Source organism: Euleptes europaea, chromosome 5, assembly GCF_029931775.1.
Source record: "Euleptes europaea isolate rEulEur1 chromosome 5, rEulEur1.hap1, whole genome shotgun sequence".
Lineage (NCBI taxonomy): Eukaryota > Metazoa > Chordata > Lepidosauria > Squamata > Sphaerodactylidae > Euleptes > Euleptes europaea.
In genome coordinates, this window is record NC_079316.1 from 48,642,963 (window position 1) to 48,660,205 (window position 17,243).

The 17,243-nt window shown below is 38.5% G+C and overlaps 1 protein-coding gene across 2 annotated transcripts in view; it reads right to left on the reverse strand.

The window, feature by feature from the left end:
* The window catches only part of PPP2R3A (protein phosphatase 2 regulatory subunit B''alpha), a 34,521-nt gene extending 18,012 nt beyond the window's left edge, over window positions 1-16,509 (reverse strand). Inside the window, exons 1-8 of one of the 2 annotated variants that reach the window (XM_056850069.1) lie at window positions 14,463-16,509; window positions 10,234-10,491; window positions 9,519-9,622; window positions 8,479-8,581; window positions 6,831-6,905; window positions 5,701-5,787; window positions 4,760-4,916; window positions 1,094-1,142 (exon numbers count right to left, since the gene is read on the reverse strand). In XM_056850069.1, coding sequence (XP_056706047.1) covers window positions 1,094-1,142; window positions 4,760-4,916; window positions 5,701-5,787; window positions 6,831-6,905; window positions 8,479-8,581; window positions 9,519-9,622; window positions 10,234-10,491; window positions 14,463-16,433 — 2,804 coding nt within the window. In that variant the 5' untranslated portion in view covers window positions 16,434-16,509. Of the gene's footprint in view, window positions 1-1,093; window positions 1,143-4,759; window positions 4,917-5,700; window positions 5,788-6,830; window positions 6,906-8,478; window positions 8,582-9,518; window positions 9,623-10,233; window positions 10,492-12,120; window positions 12,540-14,462 lie in introns of those variants that run through there. The other variant, XM_056850070.1, reaches the window with a different exon arrangement.
* Between the last annotated feature and the right edge of the window lie 734 nt (window positions 16,510-17,243).

A 17,243-nucleotide genomic window follows, 5' to 3' on the forward strand; every position in this document is an offset into this window, starting at 1 on the left:
TGACCTGGTGCTTGCACAGGGGACCTTTATCTTTTTAATAGAGAAGAGATAAGGAATACGCTTCTGACAGCTCTTTATTTAATTTTATGTAAAAGCAGATGAGGGCTTTGGCACTAAGGCAGGGATGAAGGAAAGAAAGGCAAGTATTTTTAGATGAGGGCCAAATATGGCAATTCATGCACATTTGTTCTCATGTCCTCCAACTCACGTGTAAAGAAAGCAGGGAGGAAGGGTCTATTTTTTAACAAGAGTTGAATGAGCAAATGAGAGAAGCTAAACCCTAAAACCAGATTTTCCCCACAACTTTTCTTGCTTCACTTGACTGGTTTTAGCATTTTTCTCAGCCTGCCTCCAACAGTGGAAGTCAGCCTGGCTGGGAGAAAAAGGCTACAAACAACTGAGCAGTGTGGCAAAGAGAGGGGACAGTTTTAGCTCCTAATGGCACGTGTTCTAGTTTTGTAATAAGCATAGATTCTTCTACTCCTTGCTTGAGGATCCTGACAAGGGGAAAAACTCACATGCCAAGTTTCTCACACTACCTCTTGGCAAGCCAGAATTTTAACAGCCTATCAAATGAGAATCTTTTCTCAAAGCTGTAAATTTGGCAGGAAGGCTGTGATGATGGTACAATTCCAAAGAATTTCCTCTAAGTGGAAACTGAAAACACAACACAAACAAAAAGAAATGGAAACCAATGGGAATGAAAACAATAAAAATGAAAAGGAATGGGGGTAACGTTAAAATAATGAAACCAATTAAAATGTTTAATAAAAATGAAAACAAATGTATTTGCATAGTCCTAATTTGAGCCTCTTTCATGGTTTTTATGTCATTCACAAGGGAGAACAGAAAAATCTGAAATTGAACGTGTACTATAGCCAAAGCACATTTTACATTTGCATTAGAAATCAATTACATTTGTACTAGGAGTCAACAAAGCCAACTCAAACACTATGTATAAAAATACTCTTAGGTTGCAGAGGGAATCACATCCAGCAATAACCTTTCTGAACCACATTCCAGACCTGTCCCTAAAATTGATATTTTGCTTCTACTTCCTTTCTTTCCTACTACTTGTTTCCTACTTCCTTACCTAAGCACAGCTCCAGTGAATATTCTCTCTATAATTCTGCTTGACAGAGCTGTAGATGAAGAAACAGGAATTAGGAATAGTTAGTCTCTTGACTAGCATAGTATACTATAGTTCTGTTACAAATTGATTTTTTTTCAAAGCAAAAGGTGTTTTTAACTTAAATGTCTTCTCTGTAACACCATGCCCTAATTATGGTATGTTATGCCTTTGTTTCCAGTTCTGTAATCCTAGTCCTACTGCATTGTTTATTGGAGGCCTTTGCTTTTCATATTTTGCAACCCATCCTCCATCTCAGTAAGAAAGGTGAATTAAAAATCAAATTAATAATAATAAAAAGTGATGTAGAAAAATCTCCATATGGAAAGTGGCTTTGAGTTGTGTGAAGGCCAACAAGAAAGCTCTTTCCCCTCACTGAATGTGGCTTTTCTATATATCCAGTTTATTGACATGCAACAGCAATTTTGAATACATTTCATCTAGTCATTCTACTGGTTCCTTAAGACTCCTTAAAACCCATAAGAGCTATTCTGATTATGTGGCAAGGTCTGTATGGCATGTGCAATATACTATATATATCAAAGCAGAAGGAAATGGCTTTTAGTTAATTATAAGTATGAAATCTGTATGCTTCAGTCAAGCATAGAATTGAGCAAAAATGGGCTAGCAATTTTCAAGGTGGCAAAGGAATGGTTTCGATTTGGTTCCTGTACATGGTTTATGTTTTCACGTGTCTTCTCTTGAAAGATTCCTATATAACAGATATTGCCTTGAGCTATAAGCAAGTGTCTTTGTCCACTGCAGTCTAATTAGAGAAAAGCCACCTCAGTTTTAATTTGCATTACTATTTGTACTGTTTTGCTGCTTATCAAAGTCTCCCTACTACTCCACTCTTTAATCCTATATGATGAATGCATTGGTATGGTTAGGTGAGAATATACTACTGTTTCCTTGTTACCATATGTCACAGACAACTGTATTCTGAGAGTTGTCCTGGTCACAGAATCCCTTGATTGACAGGGAGTTCAAACAGAATTGTATGAACGGCAGTTGGAGAGTTCTGACAGTTGAGAACTGACAATTGACTGAAAGAGAAGTTAACAGACAGAGCTTGGAAACAGTGGTGTGTGCTGTAAACTGTCTGGTGGAGGATTCTCCTTGGGAGTGAAAAAGAACACATTTTGGCTTTTGGATCAGGAAGGATCCATAAGCAGTGATCTAGGGAAATAACTCTAAGGTTGATAGAGTGATCCATAAGAGTTGAATGGGAAATAGCTCTGGTGAAAGGAGTGATCCCAGGCCAGTTTAAAGGAGAAACTGGGAAAGTGTGTTAATGTTCCTAACTCCTCCAACTAAATGAACCACTGTGTAAAAGAAGCTTAAGAAACAAACCAGTGACAGTCAAGAGAAATCACTCAGTAGAAATTAAAAGTTTTAACACTTGAATGTCAACCACCTTGATACATTTAGAATTACAATATATCACTTGAACACAACCATCTCAAGTTCTTCAATTCTGTTATTCTGTTACAAACCACATTCCTGTTATGAAGCTTTGCTAACCTGACTTTTAAATCCCCCTTGAAAAATCAAACACTTTTAAAGTTGTACTTCAAAAAGCCTCTCAAGTGCCATATATTTCTGACCTTTTATAGAAAATAAGGGATCTGTCATAATTAGTGGCAATGGTGACATAAGAAGTTATCTGAACAAAGATAATGAGGGTTGGTGAGTGAGAATTAAATTTAAAAAATTGTTAAAACGAGGAGTTTCATCATACCATAGTAATAATATTTTCTTGTTATATTAAAGAATTCAGAATTTTGGTATAATTTGGGAATTTTTACATGCCTTATTACAGCTTACTAATTTATTACATCTGCAAAATAGTTTAATTTTGTACAAAACAGCTGGGAATCTGTGGTCAATTCTGAAAGCTGGAAACAGTAGAATAGCTGGAGTTTAGAAATGTACTTTGTATTTAAAATCTGAGCTGAGAATTCGATTCTGCATACGCCACAAAAGTATGGATCCATACGTTTCTTCCACTTCCGTCTGTGCAAAGGGAAAAGTCATTTTTTTTGCCATTTCCCCCTTCCCACTGCAGATCACCCCAATCTCCAGAAACAGAATTTCAGAGAAAGAGAAAAAACTTCAGTGGAAAGGGGGAGTCAGGAAAGATCTATAAGCAGAACTGCACTTGCAGTCCTTTACATCCAAACCAAACTTCTATACTAGGCAGTTGGAATTGTGGCAACGCAGCAACAAAATAAAACAAAACTGCCCCAAAACATTAACACTATGAATGATTCAAAACTTAGCTTTCCTTGAGTACTTGATAAAACTTGGTGAAGTCCACAGCTTCATTGTAAAAACATTTGTTTGTAAGAAGAAATAAAGTATTTTCATACTTCTGTATTATGTCATAATCCCCTGTCTTTGCTGGTTTTCCTTACCTCCACCTTTCTGCCTTTCATTTGTTTACCTTACTGCCAGTATTACATAAATTGATTTTATGGTTAAATTTGTGACTATTTACTGCCAGTACTGGTCTGCAGGTTCCTATCTTTGGAAGTAAAGTAGTTGTGGCACTTTCTCCTACAAAATTCTCTCCCCACATCACTTCCCTAGGTAGGTTTTAGGTGCCAGGCAGAAAGTTTATCAAGGAAAAGTAGAAGACAAACATAAATATGGAGCTAGATAATACAGTCCAGTATTTTAAGTTTGTCTTCTACTGCTCCTTGAGCAATTTTGATGATGGGTGTTCTGCTGATAGGTTTTTGCTGTTGTTTTATGAATGTTTCTTGGCATTTTTACTGTTTTCTGAGTGTTATTTATTAATTAAATATTATTTATTTTGCATTTACTGTGTTTAAGAAATTGTATGCTGCTTTGAGAACGCTATAGATTATTAGGTAGAGTATAAATATTGTAAATAAACAAATAAAACATGGGTAGATTTGTAGGGGGTAGGGAGAACTAGCAGCTGCTAAGAAAGAGGTATTCTTTATCATCTTCTTTATATCTCACCTCACATTGCATACGGTACTATGGAATATTCACAGATCAATCTCCAGAGCTCTTCAAATAATCAGTATGTTACAGATATTTTAGTGCCCTTTCAAAAACTTTCTCTGTCTGAGCTTGCATTTTCTAGAGGCAGCCTGTGCACTAGTTTTATTAACTACTAAGTCCCCTGCAGGTGTTATTAAAGGGATTCAGAAGATCACCCTAACAAAGCACAAGTCTGCAACTCACCGTATGCAGTGTAGTTGGACATACCCTTTACCCTAATGCTTGGAAAAATATGCAGATGTCAGATCATATAGGTGCTTTTGCATATAATTGCAATTTAATATACATTTCTCCCATGTCCTCTTTGACTGCAATGTTATTCCTATATCTATTTACAGCCTGACTCAACGGCACAAGAATTTTTGTAGGATTAAGTGAAGAGCATAGCTAAGCACCCTTGCACCATCGCTGTGATCAGCTCAAACAGCAACACAGGAGCCACTGATGCTGCTGATCTAGTTCTTATCACCATTGCATAGCTCGGCTGTGCTACATTAACACCTTATATGGATTCTGCTTCCATCTCCCAACAATACTGAATTTATATTGATAGTAACAACTATCAGTGGTACTCGTACTCTTGACTCTACTTACCTTGATCATTGTATCTAGCCAAATCTTTCTGGTTGATGTAGAGGTCATGGTCAGTATCCAGTTCCCAGAATTTACAGTAAATGACATAGAAATGTTCATAGGAAAAATAATCAGTGATCTGATTTATGTCTTCCTCTTCCTCTAAGAGGGCTAGGGTCTGAAAAGGTAGGAATTAGTTAATTCTGCATAGAAGTTGTTGAATAATTACCAAGTATGCACAACAGAATGATGACTTCTATTGTCAGTCTTTTGATATGCCCACTCTTATTACAAAGTTTTATTATTTTTACAAGTAATAATACACAACACATTTTAACCTACAGAATAACTGCATAATGCCTAAAAGTACACTTGGGGATTTCAAAAAATCTCCATAACCATTCATCATATCTATATGTCTTATTGTGATGCCTCTATATAATATTCTGAACTACTTGGATGTTCACTTGCTTCTGTACAAGTATTTTATTAGGAATGGATACACAATGAATGGTCTCCCCTGCAGGAAAAAAAATGGTTTGCTGAAAATGTACTGCAGTTGTTTACCTGAAACACATTACTATGGGACATCATCAATTTATACCTCTCTTTTTTAGGGACCTTCTGTCTAATCTAGAAGTTCTCAACTCAGTTAACTTGTTCTGTCCTATAAAAACACAAAAGGACTAAGAAAACCAACAGATATGGACTTTTTAGCCAAAGTAAAGCATAACTCTGGTTATTTTTGCCACTGGTGCTTGTGTAGCCAATGCAAACTGCATCGAGGCCTGGCTATAGTCTTTCAATTTGCTGCTCCACAAATTTGCCAAGCATCTTCACTGCTATTGTGCTTTTAATTCCTGCTAAATCTAAACTTCAAAACTGAAATCTCTAAATAGGATATAAGCGTAAAATATTTTTAAAATATATGTTGCCCATGAGAATCCAACAAATTAACTTACTTGCAGGAAGTTACTTTTCCTTAACTCTGTTAGAGTGATTTTCCCAGACCAGGATCTATTGACTGTGTAAAATATTCTTTGAATAACCTAGAAACATGAAACATCATTCTTAAAAGGGAAATTCTACAGTGAATTTTTTTTAAAGCTCCAAGTCGCAGATGTCTTGCACTGTATTCCTGACAATACCAATTTTAACCAATACCAATATTTAAAATGAATAAAGCAAACTAATGTGTGAGGAACAACTAAAGAAACACACAGTGTTACAAGGAATCTGAAATACCAGTACAATTTCCATCAGATGGCGCACACAGGGTCAGGCCCACACACCCAACATGAGAAAAGTCAAAATCATACGTGACTTGCTTGTTCTCCTCAGTTCTCACATGTGAGGTTCCTACTTCAGGATTGCAGAAGGACTTCAACCTCCCTCCCCCACCTCGCACTGTTACTCTGACTGGAAACGGTCCAAGGATTTAATGTGACATGTAGGGTTGCCAGTTCTGGGTGGGGAAATACATGGAGATTTTGGGGGTAGAGCCTGGGGAGGGTGGGATTTGGGGAGGGGAGGGACTTCAGCAGGGTACAATGTCATAGAGTCTACCCTCCAAAGCAGCCATTTTCTCCAGGGGAACTGATCTCTATTGCCTGGAGAGCAATTGTAATAGCAGGAGATCTCCAGGCCCCATCTGGAGGTTACAAACCCTAGTCACATGGTCTTCCACAACAGGCCAAATAGGTCCTTCTCCAAGATTATGTCTGGTTGGGATAACAGCCTGAGGGGAAAAGCTGAAGCTCCTTCTACATGCAGAAACTGCCTGCACAGGAACTAAGGACAACGTACAAGTCACGTATGACCCTGGAACTGTTCACAAGTTTGGCCATGATCCATCCTGTAAACCATCTCAGAAATTAACTCTTAGTTGGCCATCACTGTGAACGAGTAGACATTGCAGACAAGTGAACAGGATGCTAACATTTACAGAGAATGGAATGGCAATGCAAATAATCACAATACTATTAGACAACTTCCAAATTTGTTCTCCTTATAATATTGGCCATGGCTCAAAATGGATGATGAAGCTTTAGCTTACAGGAATGCTGCCATATTGAAATTGCAGCCAGCCTACCGTAGTAATGTAGCGGGAATGGAATTCTGGAGCATCCTTTAGAAATGTCAGGCCAGGGTGAGTTTCTACTATATCCTGAAAGACATAACCCACTTGTTTAATGTACAAAAGTTAAGGAGTTTACAATTACTATGCTGTAGTTTTGGCAGGCAGCTCTAGCATTATAAAAGCCACTATCTCATTTAATTAAACCTTTTGAAAGCACTACTGGACCTTTTTAATTTACTTTTAAAGACAGAAAAATAAAGGAGGAAACTTAGTAAGCAGGCAAAAACATCCATATTTTAAATAAATATATTCAGGTAAAGTCTACAGGCATGTTTTCTCCTCAAAGCATTTCCTCATTCCCCACTGTCCATTTTTATACTGGTATAAAAGAAATATAGTTTATTTTTAAGAGTTCAATCCAAATCCTTGCTCCACTGACAGAACAGATCTTTAGAAGAAGAAGAGTTGGTCTTTATATGCCGACTTTCTCTACCATTTAAGGAAGAACCAAACCAGCTTACAATCACCTTCCCTTCTCCTCCTCACAACAGACACCCTGTGAGGAGCATGGGGCTGAGAGATCTAGGAGAGCTGAGACTAGCCCAAGGTCACCCAGCTGGCTTCATGTGTAGGAGTGGGGAAACCAACCCAGTTCACCAGATTAGTGTCATGTGGAGGAGTGGGGAATCTTTGTCTTCCCACAACAGCTCCTATGTCTCCTAAAAAACTGTTCCCGACAGTTGGGAGGAGCGTCAGATGCAGCAAAGTAGAAAGGGGAATCAGTGGAAGTCTCCCCACTATTACACAAAGGTAGAGCTTGGTGATGTTGCATTAAATTGTTGTATTAATAGTACATTCTCACATGACTAGGTTCATCATAATTCCTTTACTGGCATAAAGTCCCAGTACAGAAGGTTACAAAAAGGAATGGAAATATTAAAGTGTAGCCTTTACATAATGGTTAAAACACAATTATATCGAGTAGTGCTGTTAATTGATACTGCCATCTAATTAACTAATTGGCGGACTTTTATAGCAAACTTTAAAAACTATTCACCATCTCCAATACATTGGGCAAACAATTATTCAATAAGAAAGAAGTATTAAAAAGTCATAGACATTCAGTCTATTTGCCAACAGGGGGCTTGCACATTTCCCCTTATATCTCTGCAATAAAAAGGCTACATTTACTTCTTCTTTTTTAAGGAAAGCTGAGAATTCAGTGGTGGGGCACGACATATTTCTGGGTGGGGTATTGCCCCTCATAGCTACAGGCCTAAGCTGTACTGGCCTTGTTTCACCACACAAAACGTGCATAGCCAAGCTCCTCAGGCAGCATGCAGGCACAATACACTGTATGTGTGGAGACGTGGCCAATGGCTACCACCATATGCTAATTACAATCTGCTGCATTTGGGGGGTCCCCTGCTTAGCTGGAGCTCTGGACTTTTGCTCCAAGGTCCTGCTTGATGGTGCTTCTAACAAGCAGACTGAAATGTATACATTAGAATTAAAACCTGCAGACATGGCAATTTATTTTATTGCTCTTGATTGTATGTAAAGCAACCATGTTCTTAGGTGCTTCACAAATAATAAATATTATTATTATTTTATTATTATGTTTAAAAACCTATAAAACTCATTAGCTAGTCTCACATACCTGCAGTAATGGGATGAAATCTTCCTGTTCCAAAAAGTTACAGTTGGGTTTTGCTAGAAGACAAATAAACTTGGACGCATCATCGTGGCAGTTTTGTACTTTCCTACATGAAAAACCAAACACACAAGAGTGTAAAAGAACTCCTTGCAACCTGAGTTGCCAAAGAACACTATTTACAGGGCAATCCTAAGAAGACTTTCCTGGAGTAAGCCCCACTGAATAGAACTGAGTAGACTTCTGAGCAGACCTGCTTAGGAAATGCTTTTTTTTTTGCATGCCTTTGATTTAGCTGCACCTTCCCTCCCTACCCTAGCCAAGTGTAAGCAGCTGTAACTGCATGCTTCATATTCATAGCCCTTCTTACCCTTGTATCTTCCCCTCAACTCTTAGGTTGCAACCCCAAACATACTTTTCTGGGAGTAAACCCTACTAAATAAAATGGGACTTATGTAGACTAATTTAGGATTGCCCCCTTGTAATTTTTATGTATTATTAATTCTTCAGGGCTGATTTTCTTTTTGGTATGCAATCATCAATCATATACACAAATCTCAAACTGATCCTCACTATACTGTAAAAGCTATTAAAGTCTGAAGGCATCCTATTGTTAGTTACTGGTGGATTGCTACTGGTTTAAATAAGAACAATCCGTATCCTATGGAACTCAGTGACACAGCCTTTGCTACTTTCAAGAACTCTGTATGTCACCCAATACTTTTAATGTCAAGTGCAGAAATTTGTTAGTTAAAAGTTTGCAACCTCTTTTATGTAATGCTCTAACTGTACCACAGTGGGTCTTTCTGACCATAAAAATTATGAATTCACAAGCATCTTGTGAATTCAAGGTTTACCATATTAACGAACATGAAAATGCTGAATACATTAAAAGGAAGAAAACTGAAAATAGTAAAAACAGATAAATGGAATTTAAAGGCCCCATGGAAAGGCAGTGTGTGTGTGGGGGGGGTGGAATCAAAGGAAAGGTGTTGTGGTGCTAGGTAACATGTTTCAAAAAGTGTATTTTTACAGTGTATACTCACTTCCTCCACATAGCCACAAATGAATGTACAGATACAAATCCTGTTGTCTCTCCTCCTGATGCAATGAACATGGGAGCTTTCCAGTACAGAGGACAGCAGCAAATCTGGGAACAATACAGGACAAAATGTAATTAACAGAAAAGCGATAACCTAATACATGCTTAGTTCAGTTCTACATAATATTTAATTTGGAGCAAATACCATCAATTTTAATAGGTCTTATTCCCTAGTAAAATCCATGTTTTATGTGCTGTCAAACTGCCTTTGAGCCTCTATCCTGGTGCCAGTGTGTATGTGTGGAAGATAGAAAGGCAGTTTTAAATGTGCTTGTATCAGGTTTTTAGAACTTGCAGATAGATGCCTGGGGGGGGCACTCTTGGGGGACTGGGACAGGGAACCTGTGGGGAAGCCTGTCACATGGAAGTCCCATGGCTGCTGCACTTAATCTGCAGTCACAGCAACAGGGAAACCACAAATTCCTGTCCCTGTGTGGAATACACTCATGTCTGTGACACCCATCAAGAATTTGCTTACTGTAAGATGGTTATGAATGAGATTGGTATGGCTTGGGAAAGTTTTCCATCTTCATCTAGTTAGCTATCTGTTTAAACCCTACCTCTCTGAATGTGAGCTGTGTCATTGTACAGAATCATTTATTTTGTAGCAGAACTTCAGCTTTGAGTAGTGCTGAAATCTGGCCAATAACAGCATTTACCTTTGCAATTTTCCCCATTTCGTTAATGGTGGCTCTCTCATCTTCAAACTCTGAAAAGGCTGCCTCAGTCTTGGCAATGATCTCCTCATGATTGCTGCAGACATTAGGGAGTCCGTTGGGGAAGTAGAAACGTGGAATGTTTATGGACAAAGGGGCACCAATGACTTTATTTGCAGGCAGAAGAGATGGTGGGTTGATGGTTGCATTTGCAGGAGCAGGGGATGGAGTCACAGGTTTTTTCTCTTGTTTATTTTGGACCTAGAAAAATAATGCATGACATTAATTATCTTGCTAATAAAGAATGTAAAAAATGTAAGAAAAATGGCACTTCATTCATAACAGAAAAGCTCTCTAAGGGAACAGTAATGTTGTTGGTGCTACTGGATTCCAGCAGTCAACTGATGGGAGAATGTATCAAGCCATCATTTAGATGCTGAATTGCCCCCTCCTCTTCAGAACTCCACCCTCCTCACTCTTTAGCTAGGCTGGAGTCTGCTTACAAGAACCATGTCTAAGCTGTTTCCTGTCTCTGTCCCTGTTTTATCCTTCCTATCACCTTTACCGTAATGCTGAACACCTAACAATGGGCAGTATATACTTTTTCCCCTTGACAGTTGCTTTGACTGGTTTTTGTCCCCACTGAGAGCCTCTTTCTGTTATTCTCATGACAGAATATTGGCTTCAGTCTCCTTGGTGCTGTTGCTCCCAAATATTTTTTCTAATGGTCAGAATTTGGTCCCTCACTCTCTTTGGAATTCTCCATATGTCCTTCATAATTAAAATCACATATCCTAATTTCAGTACAGTTAATTGCAGTATCAGAGAATTTGGGAGCCTTTGATGGTTGTGAAGACCATGTTGTGCCCAATGTGTCCCAACACTTGTTTACTTTTATGGTGCCTGAAACTAAAGCCAATGTGGTAACATGTTCACAAATAACTTGATTGTCCGTTATTTTTATATAGACTGATAGGAAAAGAAACTGGAAGCCAAATTCTAGGATTATAAAGCAGCTGTGTTCCAATTCATTAAGAAGCTGAGGTTTGGTTTCCACTACCAGATTAAATTAGGCAGGTAAGTTTATACAGTGATGCAAATTTGTTCCTTCCAAAAGGTGCTGACATCAAACAAGGAAGGGTAGAATAATCGCCAGGAAAGGTAGAATAATTGCCAGGAAGAAGGACAAATTGAGAGACCAGTTTAGAGCAATGTTTCGAGAAAATAAGGAAATCATATGCAAATATTAATTGGCTATAGGATGTAGAACTTGCATGAATTTCAGCAAAAGGCTAGTCAAAATGTGCAGGTGTGAATGCATCATTACAATGGCCTTGTTAAACCATCCTTGCAGTTTCCCAGTTGAATACACCCTGAGCACAAATCAGAAGGCATTTTTCTTCCACTTACTAACAGAAGGCACTTTGGCCACAGTGACAATGTGGGGAATATTAAATGGCAATCACACAAGCCCCCTCCTGCGGCTACTTAAAGCATATTTTCAGCAGTGGAGTAGAACAAAGCTTCCCCAATGAAGCTGACATTTAGGGTCACCGATTAAAGAATGCAGGATGAAATACATCAATCAAGAGAAACACACAAGCATTTCTTTTCTTCAGGAAAGAGCAGTAATAATTTTCAATTAATAGTCTTTATTAACATTATTATCCTGAAGAGGTCAATGTTATTAGTCTTATCCTTTCAGCTCTTTCCCCTTGTTTACCAATAGGACATTTTGTGTGCTAAGCCTGGAAAGCCTATTTTTAAACCTATTGGTATCTGGTGCAAATAACTTTCTGCAAATAGAAAAGCCTGAGGGGGGGAACAGTTCCAACCCCTGGCCCAATAAAAAGCTACAAAGTGGTAGAAAAAGAAAAAGCACATTCAAACCTGGGCCTGCTGGAATGATTTTAACCTCTTCTTGAATCTGGATGGAAGAACAAAGTCACAGCCTTTTGCAAGGAAAGCTAACTCTCCTCGTAAATCTGGGTCCCTTCGCAGAGATGTTTCCTTGATCATCATCTTGGCTAGTTCCTGAGCACGCGTCTTATCTTCCCAGCAGAGATATAAAGTCCTTCTGGGAGATCACTTCAGCCACTATTTTCTTGGTTTTGTTTTTTTACAGTCAAGAAGTTCTAAGTGAAACATACCTTGTCGTCTTCTCATGCACAGCAATAATGTTCAATCACTATATCTCACCCCCAGGGCCAGAGAACGTTTTTTCTGACATTCAAATAATCCCTGAGCATGTGTATCTCTGGATACCTCTTTGCAATTCTTTATCAAGAGGCATGATCTACACCAGAATCTATGTCCCTGCTGGCTACATGACAGTCAGACAATCTGTCCTTGGCTTGTAATAGAGCAGAGGTATTGTGGGAAAGGAAGCACCCTCAACTACTACCAGTGGTGCTAAAGTTAGATATACTGCAGAAGTAGCTAAATATATCACCTTCACAGATAGTTCTTATTTTATGAGCTTCAGAGGTGAAATCTGAGGTGCAAACTTAATAGTCATCAGCCGCTGCAGGAAGTTAAACATATGCTGTAGTTCAGTTCCGTATGAAAACTGCTTGGAGATGCCTCTAAGAACATGCCTCTAATTTCCTAGCTTGAACTATGTACTAAAATATTGAGGGGGCTCTTTTGTTTGTTTTTCTTCATTATTAGGGGGGGAAATCTATCTCCTTAAGGAGTTTGTTTACCTTCTTACAAGACTGGCAAAGAGCAGATTTTAAGAATCTATTACATATCTATCCAGCCCATAATCCACAAAAGTTCAGGGTAGCATATACGGTCCTTTCCTTCCCACATTTTATCCTCACAATAACCTGGTGAGGTAAGTTAAACTGAGAAAGAGCGACTGGCCCAATATCATTCAGTGAGCTTCAAGACTGGGTAGTGATTTGAATTTAAGTCTCCCCAGTCCTAGACCAACTACTGCACCACAGTGCTTACCTGGAAATCCTAAATGCTATGTTTGGCAGTGTGAATCCCCCCCCCCCCAGTTAAACACAGAAATCTAGAAATAGTGGAAATTCTGATACCACCAGCAAAACCTTGTCTAAAAGAGGGGGAAATTATGAGGTGGACGAAGTGAACTCTGACTCGTGAAAGTTTAGGCTTAGGTGCCGTTGGACTTCTGTTTATTTTTAAAGTTTCATATTAAAACTGCATTAAAACTATTTTTAAAAAATCAAAACTGGATTCAAGCAGAATTTTCTCTTCTTCCACATACATGTTTAGCTGAACTGCAACTGGTAAAACCAATAGTATGGGCACCTTAAAAGGCTACCCAGCAGGATTGCCTGTACTTGAGCAATACCATTTAAAAAATATTATTTAAAAGCTACAGCTTTTAAGGATTCAGTTTTCACATATGCCGATTTCATTTTGTGTATTTCTGAAACATCACTTTGTAACTGTGTCATATTATTTCTCAAAATCTGATATTACTTCCATATAGGAAATTGTCATGGATGGAGTGGGGGAGGGAAACCTTACTAGGGAGAAAAATTGTTTACTCTGTGTTTCTAATTCCAGACAATCTAAATGACAACAATTACATTACAAGCCGGCAAACAACTTCTAGATTTAGACAATTTCAACTGTTACTGAAACTATATTAGTTTTCTTTTAAAATTTACTTGCCTTTTCATGCATTAAAATTGGTATTATAAACAGTTCCAAAAATGATCAAGAGGAAGGGGCTCATCAATGAGCATTATCCAGACGGTGTGTGCAACATTCACACCAAACTGTACACATATCAGCTGCAGCTGTGCTAGTCATAATTCAGGGAGCTGCTTTTGAATTTGCAAGGGTACAGCTTAAAGTGCTACAAAAACATGCAAAATTGGCTTGACTGGAGACTATGGCAGAGCACAAAACAGTAACATTTTTATCATGAGGGAATGATAGCTCTACAATAAAACCTCCAAGTCTCTGAAAACCATTATCTACAGACAGCTTCTAAGTATGCTTTCACAGGTGACAAATGCTTGCTTTGCCATGTGAACCTAGTGGGAAGCCCCAGCTGGTGCATACATGAAGTAAAAGTTACAAATATTTATTTATACACATAGGAAATACACATAAGTGTTAGTCTGAAAGTGCCACAAAACGCTATCTATGGGATATTTGGTTTTCTATACAGTAATGATAATCATCTAAGAAATTCATTGTATGAGGAAAAACCCTTGAAAGTACAGTGAAAAGATTTGCACTCTTACCTTGATAACCTCTGATGTCTGTTGAATGAGTGCTGCAGTAGGTTCTTTGGCTACCGCACCTGGGTGGCTCTGCTGGACAGCTGTAACAGAGGGAGTGGCCAAAGTTTCCTGAAGAATGTACATCACTTCCTTTTCTTTTGATAAGCTTCCCTTGCCCATTCGAAATTCTACCAGTTCCTGAGCAAAGTCTTCAATACTCTCCAGGATACGCAATAAAAGGTTTTTGTCGTCTTCTTCCATTTTATGACCATTGGTTTCTATGAGTTTTGATAAAGAGGGAGAAGCACTTTTGTCTATGACTGGGCAGGCTTTACTGTTGTTTTCAAGAGTCCGAGATAGATCAATATCCCTCAAACATGCAGAATCAGTATCCTTATTGGAAGTTCCTCCCAGGGTAGTTTCCATTTTCTGTGAAAAATGCTCCAAGTCCAACAGAAGTTTGTCTATCTCTTCTTGGTTGTTCTTTCTACATTCTTCTTTAGAATTCTGAGCAGTAGCATCATGGCTATTGACAGAGGCTGCTTGGGTGGAAATTTGGGGCAGTGGTACAGATTGTCCTACAGTAGGCAATTTTTTAGTAGAGACCACAGCAGGGACATCCCTGTCAGCTCTCTGCTGACTGCTCTCTGAATTCTCCCAACTTCCTCCAGTCTTAGCAGTTGATACACTGCCTAACTCTTTTTCCCTGTCTGATTCTTCCACAATGTACAGAGTTTCCGTGGAAGATATGCAGCTTGACGGGTTTACAGGTAGTAACTGAGGTAGTGAACAAGCATTATTTTTAGATACTAAGTTATCCTGTTGGTTGTTGTCATGTAAATCAGTTAAGGAAAAATCTACATTGAGGATTTGGGTAGGTTTTGACAAGCCAATTGTATCAGGGGTGTTCTGGCTACCTCGCAAGTCTGTAGTGAGAGACTGCCTTGTTATGGAGGATGGAGAGCGTACAACATCCTCATATCTAGGTGGCTGCTCATTGCCAAATATTGGAGGGAAATGAGCCTGTTGCAAAGCAGATAAACTGTTAATCAGTTCTACCATGTCACCCGGCTCAGTGAGTCCAGGCTGTCTAAGTTCAAAAGGAAGTTTTTTAAGGTAAGAAGAAAACCTTGTCATTAAATTCATATAGATAATGTCAGAATTGACTAAGGGATCATTACTGTTTCCTCCACTGACGCTACCTGAAGATTTCTTCCTGATGCACTGCTTTATTATATCAGTACACTTCTTCAAGTCCTCTGAGCATTTGAGCAAGATGTCCAAGCACATTTTAATATCCCCACTGGAAGAACCATCCAGCTTGTGCTTTTCCAAGATCTGTGTGATAAAGCTGTCCTCAGATAAAGTTTGTAAAGGCACAGGGAAAGTAGAATTCACATTTCCCTCTAATGAGGTCCTGCTGACCTGCCATTTCTCCTCAGGTGAAGACATCTGCGACAGGCCAAAGGGAGGGGGGGAATTTTCATCATTGCTGAAATGTCCATAGATCAAGTCAAAATCCAGTGATCTTCTGTTGAATGGGTCTGACTTAACTTTTCTTCCCTTTCTGTAGGTCACATGATTGGAAGAACTTCTTAACTTTTCAAATGAGAATTCTTTTATTTTTCCACTAGCAAGATTTATAGCTTCTCCGGTGATGTTCTTCAGGCTTCCAGTGCTTTGAACTGAAGTCCCCTTTTTGAGTCTTGGATTACTAGGGAGAATTTGGTGATAATCTTCATCTCCAGCCAAGGAAAGGGAATTTTCAGGCATTGAAAACCGACGGGTCAGATCTGAACATCTGAGGTCTGGAGTAGGAACCTTCAATAGCTCTGCACAAACACTGTGGTGGGCCACTATGCACATAACACCTTGCTTGAATACCTGACATGCCCCAGTGCAGTAATGCACAGCTTGCTGGAGTCTCCGATCTATCACAACACTGCTGTAACAATTTGCTGTTGTTACTACACGCCTATAGGTTGCTGCCATAATGTGAATTCTAATTGGTTGCACTATGAACTAAGATATCAATGCCATTACCTCTCCTTCAAACAGCTTGCTCTGATATTTAATAATTTTTATATATGTAAATTCCAGGGTAATTCCATTAACTATGAAAATAATCTGAAATTTTGAAAAAGCAATTCATTGTCAAAACTCCACAGTTAAGAGGGCTAAGGCAGAAGATACCTGTTAAAAAGGTATAATGTGCAAAGCTGAATTAAGGCACACTGGTTACAATTTGTTGATTAATCGAATGTTGAAAAGCTATATTCTCATCCAGAGTAGTGTTCTCATGAAAGACTATTCCACTTCTCTTAGTCCAAATAAATGTCAGAGGTAGAACTGTTGAACTTCAGTCAATTTGGAAAAAAAGGAAGGACTAGTAGTCTCTTGAGTACTTTTTCCTAGCTTGCTGCTTTGAGTTTCAGGTACCACTTAGAAGTAAAAAGGATGTCATACACTTGAATGATCAAACTGGACCATTGATGAGGGAGATACCTGCAATTACAAATACTATCAGTAAGCAGAATGTTCAAGTGCAGCTAAAAATCAAGCCATTCCTTCATATTTTATGCAGTCTTTTTAAAATCGCCACAGTTAAGTCTTTATTCTGTCCTTGGTATAGTTTTATATATATTGCCTAAGATACTTTTAACTCACATAATTCAGCAGCAGCAGCAGCTTTATTAGGCATTTATCACACCATAGTTATAAAACAAGATTACAAAAACTAAATAGTCTACAGAAGCATTAAAATAATATTGCTAGTAACATTATCTGGGAGTGTATACATAT